This window comes from Malania oleifera, chromosome 3 (assembly GCF_029873635.1).
Source record: "Malania oleifera isolate guangnan ecotype guangnan chromosome 3, ASM2987363v1, whole genome shotgun sequence".
NCBI lineage: Eukaryota > Viridiplantae > Streptophyta > Magnoliopsida > Santalales > Ximeniaceae > Malania > Malania oleifera.
In genome coordinates this window covers 41610700-41633116 of record NC_080419.1, presented here as the reverse complement: position 1 = coordinate 41633116, position 22417 = coordinate 41610700, and the positions used below count along the sequence as shown (strand labels likewise).

Genomic DNA, 22417 nt, shown 5'->3' with positions numbered 1-22417 from the left:
AGAAAAATTAGAGCTAGTCAATAACTCACAAAAAGACTTGCAGCAATAAAACACTGAGGGATCCAAAGCCAAGAGCAGCTATCAGCTTCCAAAGAGGCTTGACAATTATTCAACAAGACTAACAAGGAGGATAACTCCTCCATCTCCCTTTCATTCAAGGGTCTCCTGAAGTGAAAATCCTAAGAAGGTAAATGACCACCCGGCTCCACAATAAAAGAAGAAATAGATCCATCCTGTCTTGAGCTCATTTTTTTAATTAATATTTTTCACCTTGCTTATTCAATTCTTGATTCCCGATTCCAAAAATATGGAACTTCGATTCATGATTGGAATCTCAATTTGACAACTATGATTGCTCGTGTTTTCTATGCCAAAATATTTTGTTTTTTACTTTAGAAAACATAAGAATTTCCTATTCAATTTGAATTTTGAAAAGAAAATGATAGAAAAAGAGGTTGTGTGGTAGCTGTTGCACTTGAGGCTTGCCTAACATGAGGGCGTGCCAAGGATATATATATATATATTGGTTTAGAACAAATGTAAAATTTGTTGCCCTTACTATTCTCTAGTAAGTTGAACTAAAGGATCCAAAATATGCTAAAATAATTCTTTATGAGAAGGATTATGAGCTTACAACATGCAAATATACCAATACACATAAGGTTGTGCATGCTTGAAAAAAATCACGGCTGTAGCACCTGCTTCCTGTTATGTAACATCCAATACTCCCGTCTTATTGTTATGCTACGGTACCCACCACTGCTATTTAAAACCACTCATGACAATCATGCAATATTTCAACACTTGATGCTGCATGCTGGAAACACTAACTGTAGAATGTGTTTGATTAAGAATCCAGAAGATTAGGATAAAATGGGGTTATATAGTGGCAAAAGAGAGATCCTCTCATGTGAAGATGTATTGGTGGAGGCTATAGAACTATAGAAGGACCCATTGGGTGAATCCTCAACCTACACTTCCATATCTCAAGAAAATTTTGAGCAGATCAAAATTGATAGGACAAATAGAAAGGGAAAATTATGTGCTATATTTTCATTATAGGACTAGGATAAATATAAGTACAGGACAACCTAGGCACTTTAAGAAAATGACTAGTGTTGACTTGACTTCTCTAGATTCAAAAAATTGTTAAATGGCTTTAAAACTAGACTCATAAATGAGCTTGGTAAATGAAGTTGGACTTGGAAATGAAACACTTTGACTAGACCATAATTATGACACCTAGATAAGAACAATGAATAAATATTGTGGCTACTACCAATCTAACTATATTCAGCTGCAGCCTTGCTTAATGGAGGAAGACGTACGAATGCTCTCATCCAAGATGTGTTGAAGGAGTTTGTCATGCTACATAAGTTACCAAGCAATTTACCTTTGTGTCAAAAATATGGAGCATGAGATCGAATTGTTAATCACACTATCAAAGGGTGATGGTGCCTTTAGAAAACTAGGGAAGCAACTTGATGAGTTGTTGGAAGCGGATTATATACGATCCTCTAAAGAACCATATGGAGCATTGACATTGTTTTAGAAGAAACATGATGGAAAGATGCAGTTATGTGTGGATAACTTACGCTCAACAAAACTAATGTGTGCAACAAGTATCCTATTCTTCTCATTGATGTGATCAACTTAGTCATGCCAAGCACTTCGCCATAATAAATTTGCAGTCCTGTTAGGATAACAGAAGGTGCCAGGTCGAACACTATGCGTGTAACATGGTATGGGACTTACAAGTTCTTGGTGACGCCCTTTGAATCAATGAATGCGATAGTGACTTTATGTATGCTGATGAATAATGTGTTTGATGGCTTCCTAGACAAGTTTGCTATGGAGTTGTGAAATATCTCGAGGATATTGTTGTCTACAGTTCTTCTTTGGAAGAACATCAAAGCAACTACAAAAGGTGTTTGATTGGGTAGAAAAGGACAACCTTTATGTCAAGAAGGAGAAATGCTTCTTTACACAAAAGAGTGACAAGTTTCTTGGCCATGCAAATATGGTCTACAAACTGAAATTGAGAAGGTGAGAGCTATTTGAGACTAGAAGATCTCAATGAGATTTAAGGAACTGCATTCATTTCTTGTATTGCCAACTGCTCCCTCAAAATTTGCTTAGGGTACTCAAGGAGGACTGCCTCACTAACTGAATTGCTAAAGAAGCGTCATAGGTGGAATTTGACATGGGAGTACCAAGGAGTCACAATGAAGGATTCAACACTTACTCTTCTATATATCATGAAACCCTCGAAGTCTTTTCTCTTCCATATTCAAAACTTGACTACTTATCCATAGTGGTATCTTGTTAAAAGAACATCACCTGGTTGCACACAAGAGACTGCACAAAGTAGACAACTCAAAAGGAGATTTAGTTGTGATTTATATCTTCAAGTGTGGTGGCATTACCTCTTGGGTCGAAGTTCGTGGCAAAGATGGATAATTGTTTTATTAGCCACATCGTTAGACAATCCACCAAGTAGGCTAGCTGGCTAGGAATTTTTGGAGCAGTTATATTTCTTCTTTGAGCATAAGGTAAGGTGAACAAATCAATTTGCTTAAGCGTTGAGCATGAAGGTTGAGCTTGTGGCCTTCCAAATGGTAACACACTTGAAAGTAAGCAAGGTTACCACGACACTACAGGAGTGCATTAAGAAGAATCTTGGGTGGGTAAGCATGATGTGCATACTAGTGTAGGTTTTATTCTTTGGTAAAATAATGCGTTAATGTTAAAAGGGAGTATGACTCCATAGTCATAGTAACGTTCCTCTTGCTAGAGTTAGATTTTCATAAAAAGCTCTTTATGGGGAGGGTGAGTGTTCACCAATATTGTAAAAAAATTACCAACTATTATAAACATGTGTAACTTGGCTTCCTCATAAAACATACGTTGCCAAAAAAGGTGTGATAATATGAATTATGCTGTTGTATGGTTCACTACTTCACTCATGTTTACTTTGATGATTACTTTTTGCTTCCATTAAATTTGTATTCGATGCTTGGGAATTTATTTATGTGTTGCTACAACTATTGCCACACGACCTTTCACACAATGTGAAGTGCTTGACCTGTGCCACACAGGATGACGTCGGACTTTGGCATTGTTGAAGCAGAAGGACTATTGTTCATCGAGATGAGTTCGTTGAGTGTACCCAAACACATCTCACCTCTTAGCAAGGCATAGTCGAGCTAAAGAAGATAGTAGAGCTCCTAAAGCCTCTTCAAGCGCCAATCAAACCGTGGGAGTGTCTTAATTGACTTCATAATTAACTTGCCTACAATCAGAGATACAATTCTATGCTTGCACTTATCTATAGGTTTTCGGAATACAAGATGTTTATACTGGCGCTGAATTATTGCTTGGCCAAGGAGATAACACAACCTCTTTTCAAGAACATTGTTGAATATTGCGGTGTTCTCGACATCATATCTTAATACAAGATCCACTGGAAACCTTTGATTAGAACTTCTTAGAATCCTTATTCGTAGCTTGACATCTCCTTGAGTTATCACACACACATATTGATGGCCAAGTGGACATTCAATGGGCTACTAAAGTAGTAATTCATCCATTTCATCAATTTTGATTAGAATAATGGGCGTAGATCTTTGATTCAACTTTATTTTTGTTTCAATGCCAAAAAGATCTCAACAACCACGAAGAGTCCTTTTGAGCTTGTTATATGCCGGGTTACCTCACCAAGTGGAAGAGTCATACAGAGAAAAGAATCTAAGAGTATACATCTTCCCTAAAGAATGAAGAAAAAGAATGTAGAGATTTCCTAAGCCCACTTTGAGAAAGTTTGAATTCCCCTTTAAGCCCAAATTGTTATTTTTTTTCTATGAGTTCAAAAAAAATTTTTAACCACTTGCAAAAAAAAAAAAAAAAAAAAACTGAACTGGTAAACCAAGTTAACTATTTATTATTGAACCGCGATTATTAGTTCGGTATTTATTTGGAAATTTATAGACTGATAATTTTGGTTTGGTTGTCGATTTGGGGTGTATATCCTAACCAATGAGATCCTATTGCACCCTTAGTCGTGACGTTTTGTAATGGTCTCAACCCAACTCCGGTGAGGCATTGTCTACTTTGGTTCGCTAGCCTCACGATTTTGTCCTATAAAAGGCGCTTCTAGTCTTAGAGCCCAAAGCACCCTTATAAACCCATGATCTCTGTAAGTCCAATGTGAGACTATGACATGCTTCCCTGACCGATCTTTGATGCCCCCATTAGAGTGGTCCACACCTTTTTGTAGGATCCATCCACATGATAATACCCCCACAGTGGCTCTAATACAAAATGTAAAGGTCTTAGCCCAACTCCTTTGTGGTGTATTGTTTACTTTGCCCCACTGAACTCACAGTTTTGTCCTATAAAAGACGCCTCACATAGGTGGAGCCCAAACTATCATTAGAAACTCAAGATCTCCATAGTACACATCTGATGTGGGACCATGACACGGTAGGGAGCAACAAGACTTCTAATCGATGAGGGGATGTGATGCAGTCGTGATGCATGGTCATGCATCATTGATCATTAATCTTCTACGTTTGGCAAATAGTGATAAGTTCACATGCATCTAGGGTTTTCCTGGTGGATGATAGTGTGTAGAAGATGGGGTTAAATGGGCTGGGTTGTGCAAACAATGAGGCCTATGAGTCCAAGGGGGGTGGATCAATGGAATGGGCTTGGAGTTGGCTAGGCCAAGTATTCTCAATATTACAACACTCAATCTAGGCCAGCGCTTGGGTATTCATAAGTTAGATCCAACAAAGATAAATAGTTATGATTTAGTTAGTCCATTCTATAGGCCCAAAGCACATGCAGTCCATTGTTTCGACTAGTATTCAGGCCCATAATCTGCCCAAGTCACTAACTCAAGGTTTTGGGCCCAAGGTTTGCTCTTTCAAGCTAAAGAAGAGTTTATCTATGCGAAACGATTGTGTAATCGGATGAGGCCAAGCTCCTCAGGGCTTGCAGATGATTGGAAGTTCCAGCCACCCTAATAGAGTTGTTCCGCAATTGGAGTAGTGGTCAGCTGCATCTTCATTGCAAGCGAGATATAATGGGTCATGATGCTTGGATGTCAAGTTCCAATAAAAGACAAAAGATTTAGGCAATTCTAGGAGTTAGGTGATGCATCTGATTTGTTAATGGGTGAGAACTGTGTTCATGATGAGAGATTGTCCATTGAGCATCCTTTGATGGCCATTGATGGGGAAAGGACTGTGAAGGTTTGTGGGGATGATGTTCAGGGCAAGCATGGTGTTGTAGGGGAGGCAGTGGAAAATAGTTGTGATAAGGCTTGGGGCATGTAAGGCTTATTCTTGTCCGATAGTGGTGCAGTTGGGTGTTAATGTTTGAAAGGGGGATATTGATGAAAAAGTTAGTGGGGGAAGAAGGAAAAGCAATGGGGAGATATGTTGGATGATGATAGTGATGTTGCTAGTGAGTATACTAGTGATGATGGTTTGTTATTGGATGATTTTCGGGAGCAACATGGGTATGTGTGTAAATATTCTGATTTATTTGGAGATTTATTGTATGTGCCATTATATCTGATGAAAGGATTAGAGAGAGTTCTAATGTTGAGGAAGATGGGTTGGGTAAAGAGCAGCCATGTGTGAATGGGGTTTTGCCTATTCAGCGGAAGAGATTAATGGGAAGGATTTAGAAGCCTAACTATTGGATAAGATGGGTTTATGGCTGTCTGGTCCTAGAGGAAACAAAGTTCATCTGGATGGTGCACAAGAAAGGTGAAGAAGGCCAGCGAGAATTAGAAAACTTGCAGTGCCATGTGAATTACAATGGCAGGGGTCTAAAGTGTGGTTTTTTCTTAATTAGTTTCTGTTAGTTCTTTTCCTTCTTTCTTCACTTTTTTTCTTTCTTTTTGGACTTTTTTCTTTTAGCATTTCATTTCCTCTCTGAAGTTATTGTTAGAAGAGATAGGTTTTTCCAGTAATTATGTGGTTCGAGTTGGGGTATTTTTGTCTTTCAAAATTTTTATTATTAATATTTAAGAGGGCAGGCCTGGAGCTGTACTCAAGCCTACAGGAAACTGCTGCCTCCTTTCTTTGTTTTCTTCTTCCTTTCTTCTCGTCTTTCTTCTTTCCTCAATCTCGAACTTTACAACATGGCATCAGAGCATCAATCTCCTCTAAATTTGATTTTTTGAGTTTTTTTTTTTTTTTTTCCCTGGCACTCTGTTTTTATCATTTCTTTTCTTATCTTCCCCTAGTCAGCTATCAGATCTGATTTTCATCTCAGTTTGTGCAGCATCCGTGGGAGGATGCTGTGTGTACTCATGGTGATGTGCTAATATGAAGTGATGTTTTTTTTCTGGTATTTGCTGTAGCTGCTCACTGGTTGATTGTGGCATGATGATGCTGTGTGTTCGTGATTGATTGCTGCAATGTTGTATCAGTTGCTGGTGAATAGGATTAATGTTCAATGATGTTATTTCCTGCTTTTGCCAGCATTCAGTTCTAGTTTCTGCCTGTGATCATACTTGTCGCTGCTGTGCTACCAGGTGAAGAAAGGCCAGCGAGAATTAGAAAACTTGCAGTGTCATGTGAATGAGGGCAGGGGTCTCGTAATTAGTTTCTGTTAGTTATTTTTCCTTCTTATTTCACTTTTTTTCTTTATTTTTTGATTTTTTTTTTTTTTTAGGATTTCATTTCCTCTCTGAAGTTATTGTTAGAAGAGATAGGTTTTTCTATAATTATGTGGTGCAAGTTGGGGTATTTTTGTCTTTCAAGATTTTTATTATTAATATATAAGAGGGCAGGCCTGGAGCTGAACTCAAGCCTACAGGAAACTGCTTCTTCCTTCTTTCAAGTGCCTTTCTTCTTCCTTTCTTCTCGTCTTTTCTTCTTCTCTCCTCAATCTCAAACTATACAACATGGCATCAGAGCATCAATTTCCTCTAAATTTGATTCTTTGATTTTTTTTTTTTTTCTGCACATTGTGTTTTGGTTTCTTTTCTTAATTTCCCCTCAGCTATCAGATCTCATTTTCATCTCAGTTTGTGCAGCATCCTTGGGAGGATGCTTTGTGTGCTCATGGTGATTTGCTAATATGAAGTGATGTTTTGTTTCTGATATTTGCTGTTGCTGTGTTGCTGTTCACTGGTTGATTGTGGCATGATGATGCTGTGTATTTGTGATTGATTGCTGCAACCTTGTATCAGTTGCTGGTGCTTAGGATTAATGTTCAATGATGTTATTTCCTGCTTTTGCCAGCATTCAGTTCTAGTTTCTGCCAGCCAATACACCTGTCGCTGCTGCTGCCAGGTTGTTTATCAAGTGCCTGTGGTGCTTGTTCTGGTGTGCCACTTTTGCATGGTCAAGTAATTACTCATAGGATATTTTAATTTATGTTCCATGCTCAGAGCAGCCCTCTTGAAATTCTGAAGTTATGCTCTGTGCTTGTGTGTGCTGCCTGATTTCACTTTGTTGCTGTTTTGTTCATTTCTGGTACTGACATGTACTTGTTTTAGCGTATTGGGGGTGGTTTTTGGGACCTCTACAGCGAGCTTTGACTAATACGGTTATTGTACAAATCACAATCTTCAAATTGGTTGGATCCTCCAACTATCCATTGTGGTCTCAAGTAGTGCATGTGTATATTAACGTGAAAGGAAAGTCCAAATATTTGTTGCATTTTCCTATGCCTCTGGACTCCAAGTACTATGAAGATTCGATGAAAGAGAGATGACATATAACTTGTGTGGTTGTCGAATAGCATGGAGCCATGGCTTGTTGCGAACATGTTGTTTCATACAATAGCCAAGGCCATATGGGATGATCTCTGTCAAAGCTTTTCACAAGATAAAAGTCAAACATGTTTTTGACCTATGTGGGAAATTTTTCTATATAACCAAGAAGGGAAATTTATTGGTGAGTATTATAGCTCTCTGAAGGGTATATGGGAGGAACACACTATTTATCATCTAGTTAGTTCCGACATTGAGATGATTTAGGGGCAAAGGGTAGAGTTCTTGGCTGCCAAGTTTCTGGCTAGGTTGAGTCTAGAGTTTAATCCATCCACAATAAGATTCTTACAAGTGAATCCATTTAATTTATGAATGAAGCATTTTCTATAATCTATTGGATCACCAATGATGGCTCTATTGGTGTATATGTGTGCAATGCCCACCTCCCACGAGTTAATTGGTACACTTACTTGACGTATGGTTTAGATGAGGTCAAAGCGGTAGACTACAATGGTACTACGATGACAGAAGACATTCCCCTCTGAGAGACACGGGTGTTCGGGGGCAGCGCCCCCGGTGGGGGTTATGGGGGCAACAACCCTTGAGACGGTATGACCTATCCAGTGTGAACGGTGGGCACTGTATGTCAAAGACAATCACTAATGTCAAAGTTGGCCATGGTAGGTGAGCTACCACCACCTACATGGTAGGTGAGCCACCCATGTGCTTCTTCCATGGACCAAAGGCTATAAATAGGACCCCCCCCCCCACCGGAGCACTACTGACATCTCGACTACAAGATTGTGTCCTCTTTTGTTTTTCTATTTGTTGTCCTTTCGCCATTGAAGCTCATTTAGTGAGTGCATGGTTGGACAGATTGTTGTAATCCGACTGTTGTAATAAAACTTTGTGTTATCTCTTCAATCGTTTCTTCAAAACAGATCTTGGTGTTGTTATTCTACATCAGAGCTGAAGGCTACTAAGAAGAAACAACTATAATTGTTGAGACGTTGCAATGGAAGGAACTTCATCTTCTGCTACTGCATCTCCACCAGCACTTCGGATTCGTCCACCAGCATTCACAGAAGGAAAGCTAGACGGCACGAACTACACTTTGTGGAAGTTCAAGATGAGTGCTATTCTGGATTCATATGAACTACTTGATACAACTCAAGGTATGGATCCAGGAACCGATTGGCACGCCTGATCCCACCAATCCTAAGGTAATCATCCCTCGAGATGTTGCCCTTGTCAAAGCATGGAAGGAGCGGAATGCAGATGTACTTTGTGCTATTGTCACAAATGTATCCGATTCTATACTTACGTTGATCTAGCATACATCCAAGGCTACAGATGCTTGGAATGGTTCGAAGAATCAATATGAAACAAGGAACCAGACACGCATTCAGAACTTGGAGAATCAACTTGCTGCAGAAAAGCTACATGACGGAGAATTGGCAGAAGTATTCATCACCAAAATAAAAAATCTATGTGATCAAATGGCGGCAGTGGGCATAGCAAAGACCAGTGAGGAGTTAGCTCGAAGATGTATTCGAGTGTTGCCATCAAAATATGACAGTTTGGTAACTGCTCTTAACACGCAAATTAGAACTCCTGCACTAACCTTTGAGGGATTCTGTGCTTTACTGCTTGAGGAGGAGATGAGGCTAAGAACCAGAGAAAATGAAAGCAGTTGTGCTTTCACCATGCAGATCAAAGGCAAGGACAATACTGTTGAAAAGAAGAAGGGAAAGAATAAGAAGAGATTTTATGGTACGTGCTACTACTATAAAAAAAAGGGGCATGCAGCTAAGGATTGCAGAAAACGTATCCACGATGAAAAGAACGGCACGTTGAAGCCTACGTGGAATGTTAGACAGGTAGCAAATTGTGCTGAACCAAAATTAGATCTTTTCAGGGTTACAAAAGAAATGTGCTCAACTACTCGAACAGTACCAGTAGATTGCTCATGGGTACTTGACAGTGGAGCTTCCCGACACATGACCAGCAAAAAGGATTGTTATGGTTCCCTTAAGCCTTTACATGAACCTATGAATGTGATTTTCGGAAATAATGCAAAGTGTCCAGTAGAGGGCGCTAGATCCATTTACTTAAAAACCACGAATGGCCAAGGTAAAACTCTTTTAGATGTCCTTTATGTTCCTCAAATTAAGAGGAATTTTTATCTATAGCTGTTATCACTGACCGTGACTATTAAGTACGATTCATGAAAACAAAAGCTAAGATCATTGATAGAAATGACAGCATTGTGGGCGAAGGTATTCGAAAGAATAACCTGTATGAGTTTGTGACACTTGCCACAACAACTAGAGATACAACAAGAAGAATTTGGCATGAAAGGTTTGGACACATCTCCTATGCAGTTTTGAAGGAGATGCAAAGAAAGGAAATGGTGGTGAAATGGTGGTTGATCTACCTGTAGTAGTTGATACTACAGAGCCTTGTGAAGCTTGCATGTTGGGAGAGCAACATCGTATGTCATTTCTACAAGAGAGCAACAAAAAATCAAAGCTTCCTCTAGAGCTAGTACATGCAGATCTCTGTGGTAAAATGACTACTCCTGCACTAGGAGGATCTTTCGATTTTATGCTGTTAGTTGACAATTATTGTAGAAAGCTGTGGGTGTACTTTCTTCGTGGTAAGGTTGAGGCTTTTGTAAAATTTAAAGTGTGGCATAAACTTGTTGAAAATGAGACAAGTTTGCAGTTAAAGAAACTTCAAACAGATTGAGGAGGCGAGTTCACATTAGGGGAGTTCAACAATTATTGCAGTGCATTTGGCATCATGCGTCAATTGTCGGCACCAAAAACTCCACAACAGAATGGCATTGTGGAATAGCGAAATCGTTCTGTGATGGAGATGGCCAGACCAATGATGAAGGCACAAGACCTTCCAAAATTGTTTTGGGCAGAAGCTATTAATACAACTGTGTATATCCTCAACTGATGCTTCACTAAAGATTTGCGGAACAAAACACCTCACGAGGCTTACTCTGGTAAGAAACCCTTCGTTTCTCATCTTAGAACATTTGGTTGCAGATGTTTTGTGCATGTTCTAGATGACAGTTGAAGGAAGTTAGATGACAAGAGTCGCAAGTGCATCTTTTTGGGATACAGTACAGAATCGAAGGTATATCGTTTGTATAATGTAGAGGCAAAGAAGATCGTCACAAGACGAGATGTGGTATTTGATGAAGGACCACACTCAGTGGGAGATAGACATCGGCCCACTTTATCATCAACCGATAAAGTAACCATCATGTGCCTCACTCAGAGCAGCAGATTGAGGTGAATGATGAAGAAATTCAAAACCAGCTTGTTATACTAGTAGCACCTGTTCAGAAGCCACACCCCAAGTGGGTATAACAGTTTTTTGACGAAGGCAATCCAGAACCTGTAATCAAAGTTCACAACCTAATGGGCCTTGAAGGTCGAAGAGAATAGAGGAACAACATCGATCAGCAGAACACTTGGTAAATATGGCCTTAATGGCTGATATAATCAGTACAGTTAAGGAACCAAGTAGCCTAGATGAAGTGCTTGTTGATCCAAAGTGGAGAACGGCTATGGAAGTTGAATGTGAAAGTATAATGAAAAATGATACTTGGGAGATTGTGGATCGTCCCCCTCATAGGAAGGTAATTGGAACGAAGTGGATATGGAAGGTAAAATATAAAGCCGATGGTACTTTAGAGAAGTACAAAGCTCGCCTTGTAGCACAAGGATTTTCTCAGGTGGAAGGTTTTGATGTTACTGAAACCTTTGCACCAACAGCACGCCTGGAAGCAATCCTTCTGGTTTTGGCTACTATTGCACACAGAAGTTGGATGCTATTTCAAATGGATGTGAAGTCTGCATTCCTCAATAGTCATCTTAAAGAGGAGGTTTATGTGATGCAACCACTTGGATTTGAATAGCTAAATTCATACAACAAAGTGTGCAGGTTGAAGAAAGCCTTGTATGGGCTGAAACAAGCCCCTAGAGCTTGGTGCCAGAGGATTGATTCTTTCTTCACCAATTATGGATTTTGTAGAAGTACCTCTGATGCAAATTTATATGTACGGAAGGAGAATGGGATGTATGTAATAATTGTACTATATGTAGATGATCTTGTGCTTACAGGTGACCATGAGGAGAAGATCAACAAAATCCGTGAAGGCCTATGCTCAGAATTTGAGATGACAGACTTGGGGCTACTCCACTTCTTCTTAGGCATTGAAGTGTGGCAGCATCCAGGAGAAATCTTTATTTCTCAGCAACGATATGCTCAAGAGTTATTGAAGGCATTTGGGGTGGTAGAATGCACTCCAGTGGTTACTCTAATGGAAGTAAACATTAAGTTCTCCATTGAAGATCCCTCTCCACTTGTTGATACTAAAAGGTACAGAAGCCTAATTGAGAGTTTGGTGTACTTGTGCAACACAAGGCCTGATATCAGTTTTGCAGTTGGTATTCTGAGTATATTTGCAAATAAGCCACGAGAAATTCACTGGAAGGTTGGAATGAGGGTCCTTAAGTATATAAAAGGGACTCCTCATTTTGGCATCTCATTAGGGAACTCCCTAATTGGATATTGTGACTCCGATTGGGCAGAGATATTGATTCCAGAAAGTCGGTTTCTGGATATTCTTTTCTCTTTGGGAATAGAATCATCTCTTGGACAAGCAAAAAGTAGCCAACAGTGTCGCTGTCATTCACAGAAGCCGAGTACAAGTCAGCTTGTCTCACCTCATGTGAAGTTGTCTGGATAAGAAGACTTCTTACTGATATTGGGATAACGATAAATGCCGCAACTCTGATTCATTGTAACAATCAAAGTTGCATAGCTATCAGTAAGAACCCAATATTCCATGCAAGAACCAATCATATTAAGATTCAGTATCACTACATACGAGAGCTCATTAAGGATGAGGTTGTTGAGATGGAGTATTGCTCAAAAGAAGATAATCATGTAGATATCTTCACCAAAGCATTGGGTAGTTCCGACTTCCACAAGCATTGGGATGCTCTTGGTATTGGTCCAAGAGCATAGGTGGACATTGAGGAGGGGGGGGGGGTGTTGGTTTATATGTGTGCAATGCCCACCTCCCACGAGTTAATTGGCACACTTACCTGACGTATGGTTCAGATGAGGTCGAAGTGGTAGATCGCAATGGTATTACGAAGAAAGAAGACGTTCCCCTCTGAAACATGGGGGTCCGGGGGCAGCACCCCGGTGGGGGGTATGAGGGCAACGAACCCCGAGACGGTATGACCTATCCAGTGTGAACGGTGGGCACGGTGTGTCAAAGACGGCCACTAATGTCAAAGTTGGCCATGGTAGGTGAGCCACCCATGTGCTTCTTCCACGGACCAGAAGCTATAAATAAGACCCCCCCCCCCCACCAGAGCACTACACGCATCTCAACTACAAGATCATGTCCTCTTTTGTTTTTCTATTTGTTGTCCTTTGCCATTGAAGCTGATTTAGTGAGTGCATGGTTAGACATATTGTTGTAATCCGATTGTTGTAATAAAACTTTGTGTTATCTCGTCAATTGTTTCTTCAAAACAAATCTTGGTGTTGTTATTCTACAGGCTCTCAATCTTCTTCTTAGCTTTATGTGATAGCCATTGTTAGTAATACGTTAAACCATGGTCGAGGAAGTGTTAAGAGGATGAGGACAAGGTTTGGACGGCGATCATGACAAAAGTAGTGTATCAGGACTAGGAGTTTGTCATGGCAATTCTTGCATTTGCACACATTGTGGTGAGGTATTGGGATCTTCATGGGAAACCTAATTGGGCCACTAAGTCTCTTACTAAGAGTGATTCTACCATTGACACATCAATTGCATGCGGCCACTCTACTGGGGAGTTGAATACATCATCTACCAATGTCCCCAAGGAGCATAACAATCTTGTCCTCATGGTTCAACAACTTTAAACCTATTCTTTTACATCTACTCATATTGTGCCCTATTCAAGTATAACTGGGCTTTTTGCCACTTCATCCTCCTCACCTTGGTTATTGACTCTAAGGCCTCCTCCTATATGACAAGTAGTCCTAATTTATTGCATTCCATAAAACTACTTTATACTCCAAGGTAACTCTTGCTAATGGTTCGGTTACACTAGTCTCTAATTTTGTCAATATTCTTTTGTTTCCTTCTATTCCTCTTTCTTTGTGTTATATATGCCTAAAGTTCCCTTGAACCTGTCAAATAGTCAGCTAACAAAATTTTTATAATTTTTCTATGACGTTTCCTTCTTATTGTGTTATTAAGGATCTTCAGACAAAGAAAAGGGTTGGTGGTGGGCTTGAGAAGCATGGTTTTTACTATTTGGATCGTGGTGATGGTAGATCCAATTCTTGTCATTTGGCTTCTTTAATTTCTACCCATGGTGTTTCTTCTCGTTTGGGTTGTCCATTGCTTCAAAAATTGCAACAAGTGCTTCCTATATTCAAGTTTATTTCTTGTTTTGAGTGTTTTCCCTTTTGCTTGTCATTTAGGAAAATACACTAGGAATTTTTTTCTATCTAGAGTTGTGTCTTGTAGTAAATCATTGTTTCTCTTATTCATTAAGATACTTGGGGTCCATGTAGAGTCAATAATTTGATTGGTCATCAATATTGTGTCTTTTGTGGATGATTTTCCTTGGTTAATCTATTTACTTAGTTCTATGAGGAAATAAAAACCCTGTTTGGTATTTGTATTCAATATTTTCAATCTGATAATGCACTTGAATTTGCTCAAAATGAGCTTCAAACTTTTTGCATGGCTGAATGAATTATTCATCAAACATCATGTTTACACATCCCTCAGCAGAATAGAGTAGCTGAACAGAAAAATAGACATTTACTTGAAATAAGACGGTCTTTACTCTTTCATATGCATGTTCCTAAAACCCTTTGGACCAATGCTCTTCTTATAGCTTGGTTTTTGCTTAATAGGATGCTCTCCAGTGTGTCGGGGGGTTGCTGTCATGTATCCATAAACGTCCATGTTCTCTATTGTGCCTTGTGCATTTGGGTGCACATTTTTTTGTTCATGTCTCACATATGGGTCAGGACAATATCTCTATTGTTAAATGCGTCTTTGTTGGCTACTTGAGAATTCAGAAAGGATGTAGATGTTATGATACCCACACTTACAGGAAATATGTTAATGCAAATTTTACCTTTTTTGAGGGGACACCTTATTTCTCTAGCGATGGGCCCTCATTGGATGAAAATATTGAGTCCATATATGATTTTTAGCTCCCCATCACACGCTAATCCTCCTATCCCTACCCCCTTATCCCTCTAAAGAAAACTTTGGCTCCTCCAAATCCAATAATTATCGACCCAAATAAACAATTAAGCATTGCTACCACTGTAACCACCTCTTCTGCCCTTCACTGTTTCGACTTCCAGTCTGAAGATCCAGACCAATGTGACTTGGATTTTCTAATTGCACATAAGAAAGATACTCAAGCATGTACTCTGTAGTCATTAATTGCTTGTATTATTGCTCATTTTGTTTGTTTCAACACATTCCTAGTCTTATGCATTCTTTTGTCTTGTCAATGACCTCAATCTCTATTCCTTCCTCACATGTTGAAGCACTTTCTAACCATGGGTGGAAGCATGCAATGGGTGTAAAAATGGATGCCTTAACCACTCAAGGGACATAAGATTTGATGGATCTTCCTCGGTGAGGAGTTTGTTAGGTGTCATTGGGTCTACACTGTCAAATCGCTTCCTAACTGGTCTATTGAACGACTTAAGGCTTGACTGGTTGCCAAAGGGCTACACTCAAAGATATGGTATTTTGATTGTGCATTCTTTTGTAATAATCAAGATGCCATTTTTATAAAGAGCAACCCACTGCTTCATGAAAGGACAAAGAACATTAAAGTTGACCCTCATTTTGAGAGGGATTTTGTGTTGAAGAAGGTTATAAGGACTGCATTTGTGACATGTGGATCAGTTAGGCGATGTTTTTGCAAATGATTTATTGAAGCCTACCTTGTCTAGTGGTTGTAACAAGCTGAGGTTAGGTTATATTTATACACTTCCAACTTGAGGGGGAGTGTTAGAAGATATAGGTTTTTTAAGTAATTATGTGGTGTAACTGGGGGTATTTTTGCCTTTCATGCTTTTCATTAGTAATGTCTAAAGGGCAGACTTAGAGCTAAATGCAAGTTTTCATGAAACTGCCACCTTCTTTCTCTTGCTGTCTTCTTCTTTTCTTCCCTTCTTCACTTCTCTTGTTCTTCTGTATTCTGTATCTGACTTTTCAATAGTTGTAATCTCTTTTCCTCCTCTTTAATAAATTTTCTTTTACTCTCAAAAAGGAATGGAGATAGAGAACCTTCCAGTTTTCCACACTTAAATTTGGATGTCAGGCTTGACATTTGTTGGGTAGAGAGGCTAGGTGCATCACATTGCATGGCATGCATCAAGGTTTTAAATCTCAATTTTGACTAAAATTCCAAGGCTACAAATATAAGGAAATTTCAATGTTTGTGTCGATTTTGACATTTATTTTAAACAATGATGAAACTAGAAGTAAAGCATGGGTTTTTTTCTTTTTAAATGAAGCTTTAGAAATTGCAAATTGACATTACAATGCAATATTATAACTAAAATATTTATATAAGATAATCAATGACAGCTATATGGTGTGCAAGGCATAATAACTATAACGCAATAACCATAGTGAACATGTTCAATTAATATAAAAAAAAATTGGAATCAGTTAATATTAGGCAAATATAACTAATTTGGACAGGTAGGATAAAGTGTTGTAGCTATAAGCTCAATTTTGTATAAAATTTCAAAAGTATGAAAGCTATCATTCATACCATCATGTAGTAATCTTTATTTTCCATAAGGAAAGAAGATTTATTATGGAATACATCTCAATCAGTTTTTATGATTTATGAAAATTTTGACGGAAATTCTGCAAGATGAAAATTGACCATCATTTCAATTTCAAGGGTAGTGGAAAGTTGAAATTTTAAAAAAAATACTTCCACAATTTTATTGAAATTTAAAACTGTGAAAGGTATCTAGCAGCATGGAGATGTTGAGAGGGGACAGGAGCATTAAGGTTTGATAATACATTGTTCACCCATAACCTAAAAGCTTACGACATAGTATCATATCCTGGTTAACTTGAGGCCCTGGGTTGTATGTACTATTCTTGTTGCCTTCATTTACTAAATATTTGTGAGAAAAAATGTATTTTGTTTGTGATGGTGGGTTCTATTCATTGTTTGTTTATTTCTCCACACACAATTGGGCTGCATGTGCAGGCGAGTGTCAAGGCTTGATATACATTGTTTGCCCACAACCTAAAAGCATAAGCTTTTAGGCAAAGTGAATGCTTAGCAAGGAGTACGGAATGGATAGGTATTTGTTGAGAGGACTAGGTACAATCTCTTCTTTCCAAAGCTTCGTTAAATAGTCGTATAAATAAAATGCCCACTGATGACATGAAGGCAAAATTTAACCTTCGCATTTTTCTTCAACAAGTCGCAAGACGAGAAGAAAGACAAGTAGTCCGTATGCTAGAGTATGGGGAGAGCATAAGTTGGTGGGATTCCTAGTTTATTATCTCTCCCTTTATGTTATTTTGGGTGTCTATATTGAAGGGTGAGTCTAGGAGTCCTCACATTGCAATTGAGAAGGCAAAAGGTCATTTATGCACTTTGATCCTTCTATTTGGGGATTGTATAGAATCGGTTATACTTGTATCATGAAATTCTTTCATAGTTGATGACAAAATTTATTGGGATGAAATGCATCACGGAGCCTTGCCTTCTTGTAGCTCAAAAGGGCAACACAAATTTGTGGCATGGTCATGGACCAATCTATATTCCAAGGGATAACTACTGGACTATGCTGTCTAAAGGAAAGGAATTTAGATTTCACTTATACAAGGACATGTGGGGTGATAGCTGTTATATACTATCCTACTTCCTCTGTCTGGTGGTGTCTTGCCGAAACATTTCAGAGGACCTCCATATAGACTTCTTTCCTTGGAGTTATTCAAGGTGTGTTGAGATGATTGGGTCTTATAGAAATTTTAACTAAAAAATAATTAATATAATTTTCAATTAAAATTTTCATTATAAAATATTAATACTTTTATTTAAAATATATTTAAAGATAATCATATGTTATTTTATTATATAATATCACATTATTTTAATTTAAATTAACATTGAAAAATTAAAATTTTTAATTTAATTATTAATATTATTTTTAACATAAATTAATATGATAGTCATATGTTATAAATATACATTAATAATAACATTATTAGTAACTAAAAATATTAATCTTATATTATTTTACTTAATAGAATTTTAAAATTTAATTAAAAATAATTAACATAATTATTTTTTAAATTGTTTAGCAAAAAATTTTTAAAATTTTAAATTTAAATATAATTATTATATATTATTTTATTATATATTATAACATATTAACTGAAATATAACAATATAAATTTATAGAGTCCATAATAAAAGTGAATATTCAAATACCACTTATTTTAAACACAACCAAACACCCATTTCAGCAATTTTCCAGTTCAACACATCTTATCAACACTTATTAAATTCAGCACATTTTATGGAAAGCACTTCTTCATAAGTGGTTCCAAAGAAAATCCCTGAATTGATTCTACCCTTCATCCCAAGACCAATCCCAGGGGGCATGTGGTGTGTCTGGCTTTATGCAAAAGTGTAATATATGGGATAATTGATAATTGCACAATAATTACTTGAATGTGAGCCCTAATGGGATAAATTTGAGATTAGGGTAAAATTGTAAATTGGAGCATCTATACTCTGCAACTTTTGTTGTTGGTTTGGTCTCTATATTTTCAGAAACCTAACGTGGTTAGTGTTAGTATGTTTTGCCAATCCTTGTTTTCTGCTGAATTCTGCCTTTCTTTTCTAAACTTTTTCTGGTTTGTATCCTACCTCCCTAATCTTCCTCATGCATTTTTTTTGGCTCTCTCTCACCCGATTTTATGTACCCTTCCTATTACCTATGAGAAACATGGTCAAGGGTCACAGTTGACTGCTTTCATTATCATTTTGTGTTTCTATGGTTCTGTCTAGTTGTGTGCATCCAATAAATCAAAATGCTAGTTGATACCTTGATAGGACTGTAATCAAGCTGAACTGAGCCAAGTTGAATTTTAACATGCTCAAACTTTGCTCATTTATTAAATTTGCTTCAAAATTAAGCTTGAGCTTGATTCTTTTATTAAGTGAGCCTAAAGGAGTCAAGCTCAGTCTTATTTATGTTCATCTGAGCCAAATGCAATCTTGCTCAAACTTCCTACCTTTCATCATTTATTAAATGAGCTTTAAAATTACGCTTGGAACTCATTGATGTAAATAAACAAGCTTTACCAAACCAACATAAGCTTTTGACAAATGACCTAATTCACATTGTACGCTTTAGAAAGAAGGTAAGAGGGGAGAAATTTAGAATAAATAAATAAAAGCAAAAGAAAAGAAAGTAGAGAGAAAAAAAATTCATGCCTTTACAAGCAAAAAATGAGCTCACAAAGAGCTGATAAACAAGCCCATGAATGGGGCTAAATAAGCTGGCTTTTGAGTCGAAACTAGCTGAGTTCTACCTTGTTCAAGGCTGCTTCATTCATTAAGATTTTCAAAATCATACTTTAGACTTGCTTGTTTATGGACTTGAATGAGCTTAAATGAACTTTTATTGAGCTGAGCCACATATACATTCATGAATAGCTTGGTTCATTTGCAGCCTTGTACCTCGATTTCCAGTTTCTGCAATGAAGTTTTAGAGTCAAACATAGGAACTTTACTGTCAACGTAGCTTCACTTCACACAATCATTTCCTTTTTGTCCGAGAAATTTTAGGACTTGGTGGTGGGATACATGGGTGTACCAAAGTATACTGGACTCAGCATGACGCAACATCCACAATATGTTACAGTCAGGTAATTCCACTACTGAGATTATCTATTACACCACTAGGATTATATGTACTGTACAGATGGATTGTTAGAATTCACATGCTCCAATTTTTCCAGTATCTTTTTTAAATATAAATTCATGCTGTGCTTTCTTTTCATTAATTCTGACACTTGTCATATATTTAATAGCAAAAATATTTGTGTTCTTTTTGCCCCCTCAAATGATAGAAATGAGCGCGGAAGAGAAATGCTTAATCTGGTAGAAAGTCTTTTGGAGATTACTCCGACAACTAGTAGTGTAAAATCCACAGCTCTATCCTTCCAGAGTGTTTGAAAATTTTCTTAAATAGATAATCTGAGCTTGAAGACTTTTCTTCTTTCAGGGTAAACGACATCCTTTTGTTATGGAGACAGTTAAAGCAGATGATAATGCTAAGATGGGTATGTGAAGTCCTATTCTTTATATATATATATATATATATATATATATATATATATATATATATTAAAATCTATGAATAGCAAGCCTCAGTTTCTAAGCATGGATTCAGCTTCTTAATTAGACGTGGTTTAATAGTATTGGATGTCTACTAGCTAGATGCAGTGCTAAAGAAATCACAATATATTGTCATTCTATCCGAAGGTTTGGATTATTTTGTTATGCACTATTCTGTTAAAATTTTCACTCTTTAAAATAATGAGCTATTGTTATATTCTATATTCCTTTTTTCCAATTTTATTTTTGACCTTGTTGATCTCTTTAGTATAGACATATATTCTCCTAGAGTTGAGTTAATAATGCACAAATGCTACCAAACGATCACCTGGTGGGTAACTACGAGGCCTCACCTGGGAGTGGGGGAGATTAGTTTGTAGTTGCCCCACCTGACTTAATTTCCCATGCTAGATACTTTCACATGTTGGCCGAAAATTCGAAGGGTGTATGTAAAATTCCTAGTTGTATAGAATATTCCAACTTAAGAATGCATCAAAATGTTCATGGAGATGCATCCAGTGAACAACATATATTAGTATGTCATCATCTTTTGCACGAGGAGAAATTATTTACTTTCCTGGTAATTAAAGAAATCTATATGAGGTTTGGAGAAGAAATAGAACATATTTTCACTGCTAGCTACTCTACAATGTCATGTTCCATCTTTTATTTAAGCATGCGTGTGTAAATATATCCCTGTTGTATTGTATCTTAATTTTTCAATGATATATGTTCCTGTGTTTATATATGTGTATCCCATATCCCTGTGTCCACAAATGTTATTTATAGGATTGGAAATTTTTTTTACTGTTCAAATATTAAACTTAGGAGCATCTTACATTTTAGTTAATGACTAGATACTATAGAAACTCAATATTGCATAGTAGCCCACTGTTCTAAAATTTCTCTTCTTTTTTTCCACTCCAGGGAACGGCACTTCCCAGCCTGCCCCAAAATTTATTGGGAATTTGATAGCCTTTGTGTTAAACTTGGTGAGTTTTCTCTTCATGATGCATTTGATGATGAAAAGAAAGCCAATGACAGATTTTTCATTCTGACTGGAATTTCTCTTTGCTCAGATTGGCCCGAAGGGTTTAGAATTCGCCCGTTATTCACTAGATTACCATACCATCCGGAACTATTTGCATGTAAATCGCGCATGGGGAAAACGAAGGTATGTTGCAACAACTAGTCTCCCTTTTCAGTATGGAACTTGATGTTGCTTTTAATATTTGAAATGTTGGTAAATACAGAGCTGATTTGCACATCCCTTCATATGCAAAGAAAATTGTCGACATGTACAACAAAAATGGCAAAATTGATCAGATGCTATCCAGAAGGTGATTACAGTGTATGGTAAAGATGCAGGAAGGTGTTGTCATGTACGTAAAATTTTGAATATTCTCCTTCATGGTTCAAATAATCATGTCTTCATAACACCGATTATGACAGAGTTTGGTTTGTGTATGAATTTATATATTGTAATGTGATATAATATATCTTAATCTGCCACTAGTTTTTTACTAACTGTTGTCTTGAAATTATATGTAATATTTTCATATAAAATGAAAATCTGTTAGATCAATGAAGAAGAAGACAATCGGCAAAAAAGGTTAAACTGCGAAGTGTTCAAATTTCAAGAAAAGAAAAACCTTAAAATTACAAAATTCAAAAATTCCACTCCCACCCAGCCAGCTGATATAACCAAGTTAGGTCTATTGTTCAAATTGCTACTCTTTTGGATCAGCACTTGGCAGTCCTGCTCAACTTTGTGCACGTAGATATGCCCCATCTGAAGATTGTTCGCAAGCTACACTATTTTGGGTAACATACCATCAGAATTATTCATAATGTGCATGGAGTTTGATACTTTAAAATTTACATAAATTTGAAAGTTCATCATTCAATTGCAAGCATTGAACCTGAATTCAAGAAATATCCTCTTAAACAATTTTTAAACCTCGCGAGGTTGATATGTACTAACAAGCAACCCCAGCACTAGCCTGTGGTTGATATGCCATACGAGCATGGATGTATTACCAACTTAACGTGATCATCCAGAGATTATGCAGCATTAGGTGTATATCGTGTGCTTTGGGGAAACCTTTAATTTCACTTGTGATCCTCGTGAATTGTCAACCTCTGAACTTGCTCTCCATGCGTCCCTTCTAGAAGGGGCAGACGGCACATCTGGTATTTATGTGATCATGCCAAGTCTTTGTGGTGT

At 37.5% G+C, this 22417-nt stretch overlaps 1 protein-coding gene across 1 annotated transcript in view; it reads left to right on the top strand.

The window, feature by feature from the left end:
- LOC131151751 (7-hydroxymethyl chlorophyll a reductase, chloroplastic) overlaps positions 1-21717 on the top strand; it is a 97418-nt gene extending 75701 nt beyond the window's left edge. Inside the window, exons 14-19 of the mRNA XM_058103153.1 lie at positions 19639-19718; positions 19923-19992; positions 20078-20135; positions 21118-21182; positions 21270-21364; positions 21444-21717. Of these exons, the coding sequence (XP_057959136.1) occupies positions 19639-19718; positions 19923-19992; positions 20078-20135; positions 21118-21182; positions 21270-21364; positions 21444-21534 (459 nt within the window). The 3' untranslated portion in view covers positions 21535-21717. The remainder of the gene's footprint in view (positions 1-19638; positions 19719-19922; positions 19993-20077; positions 20136-21117; positions 21183-21269; positions 21365-21443) is intronic.
- The last annotated feature ends 700 nt before the right edge of the window (positions 21718-22417 follow it).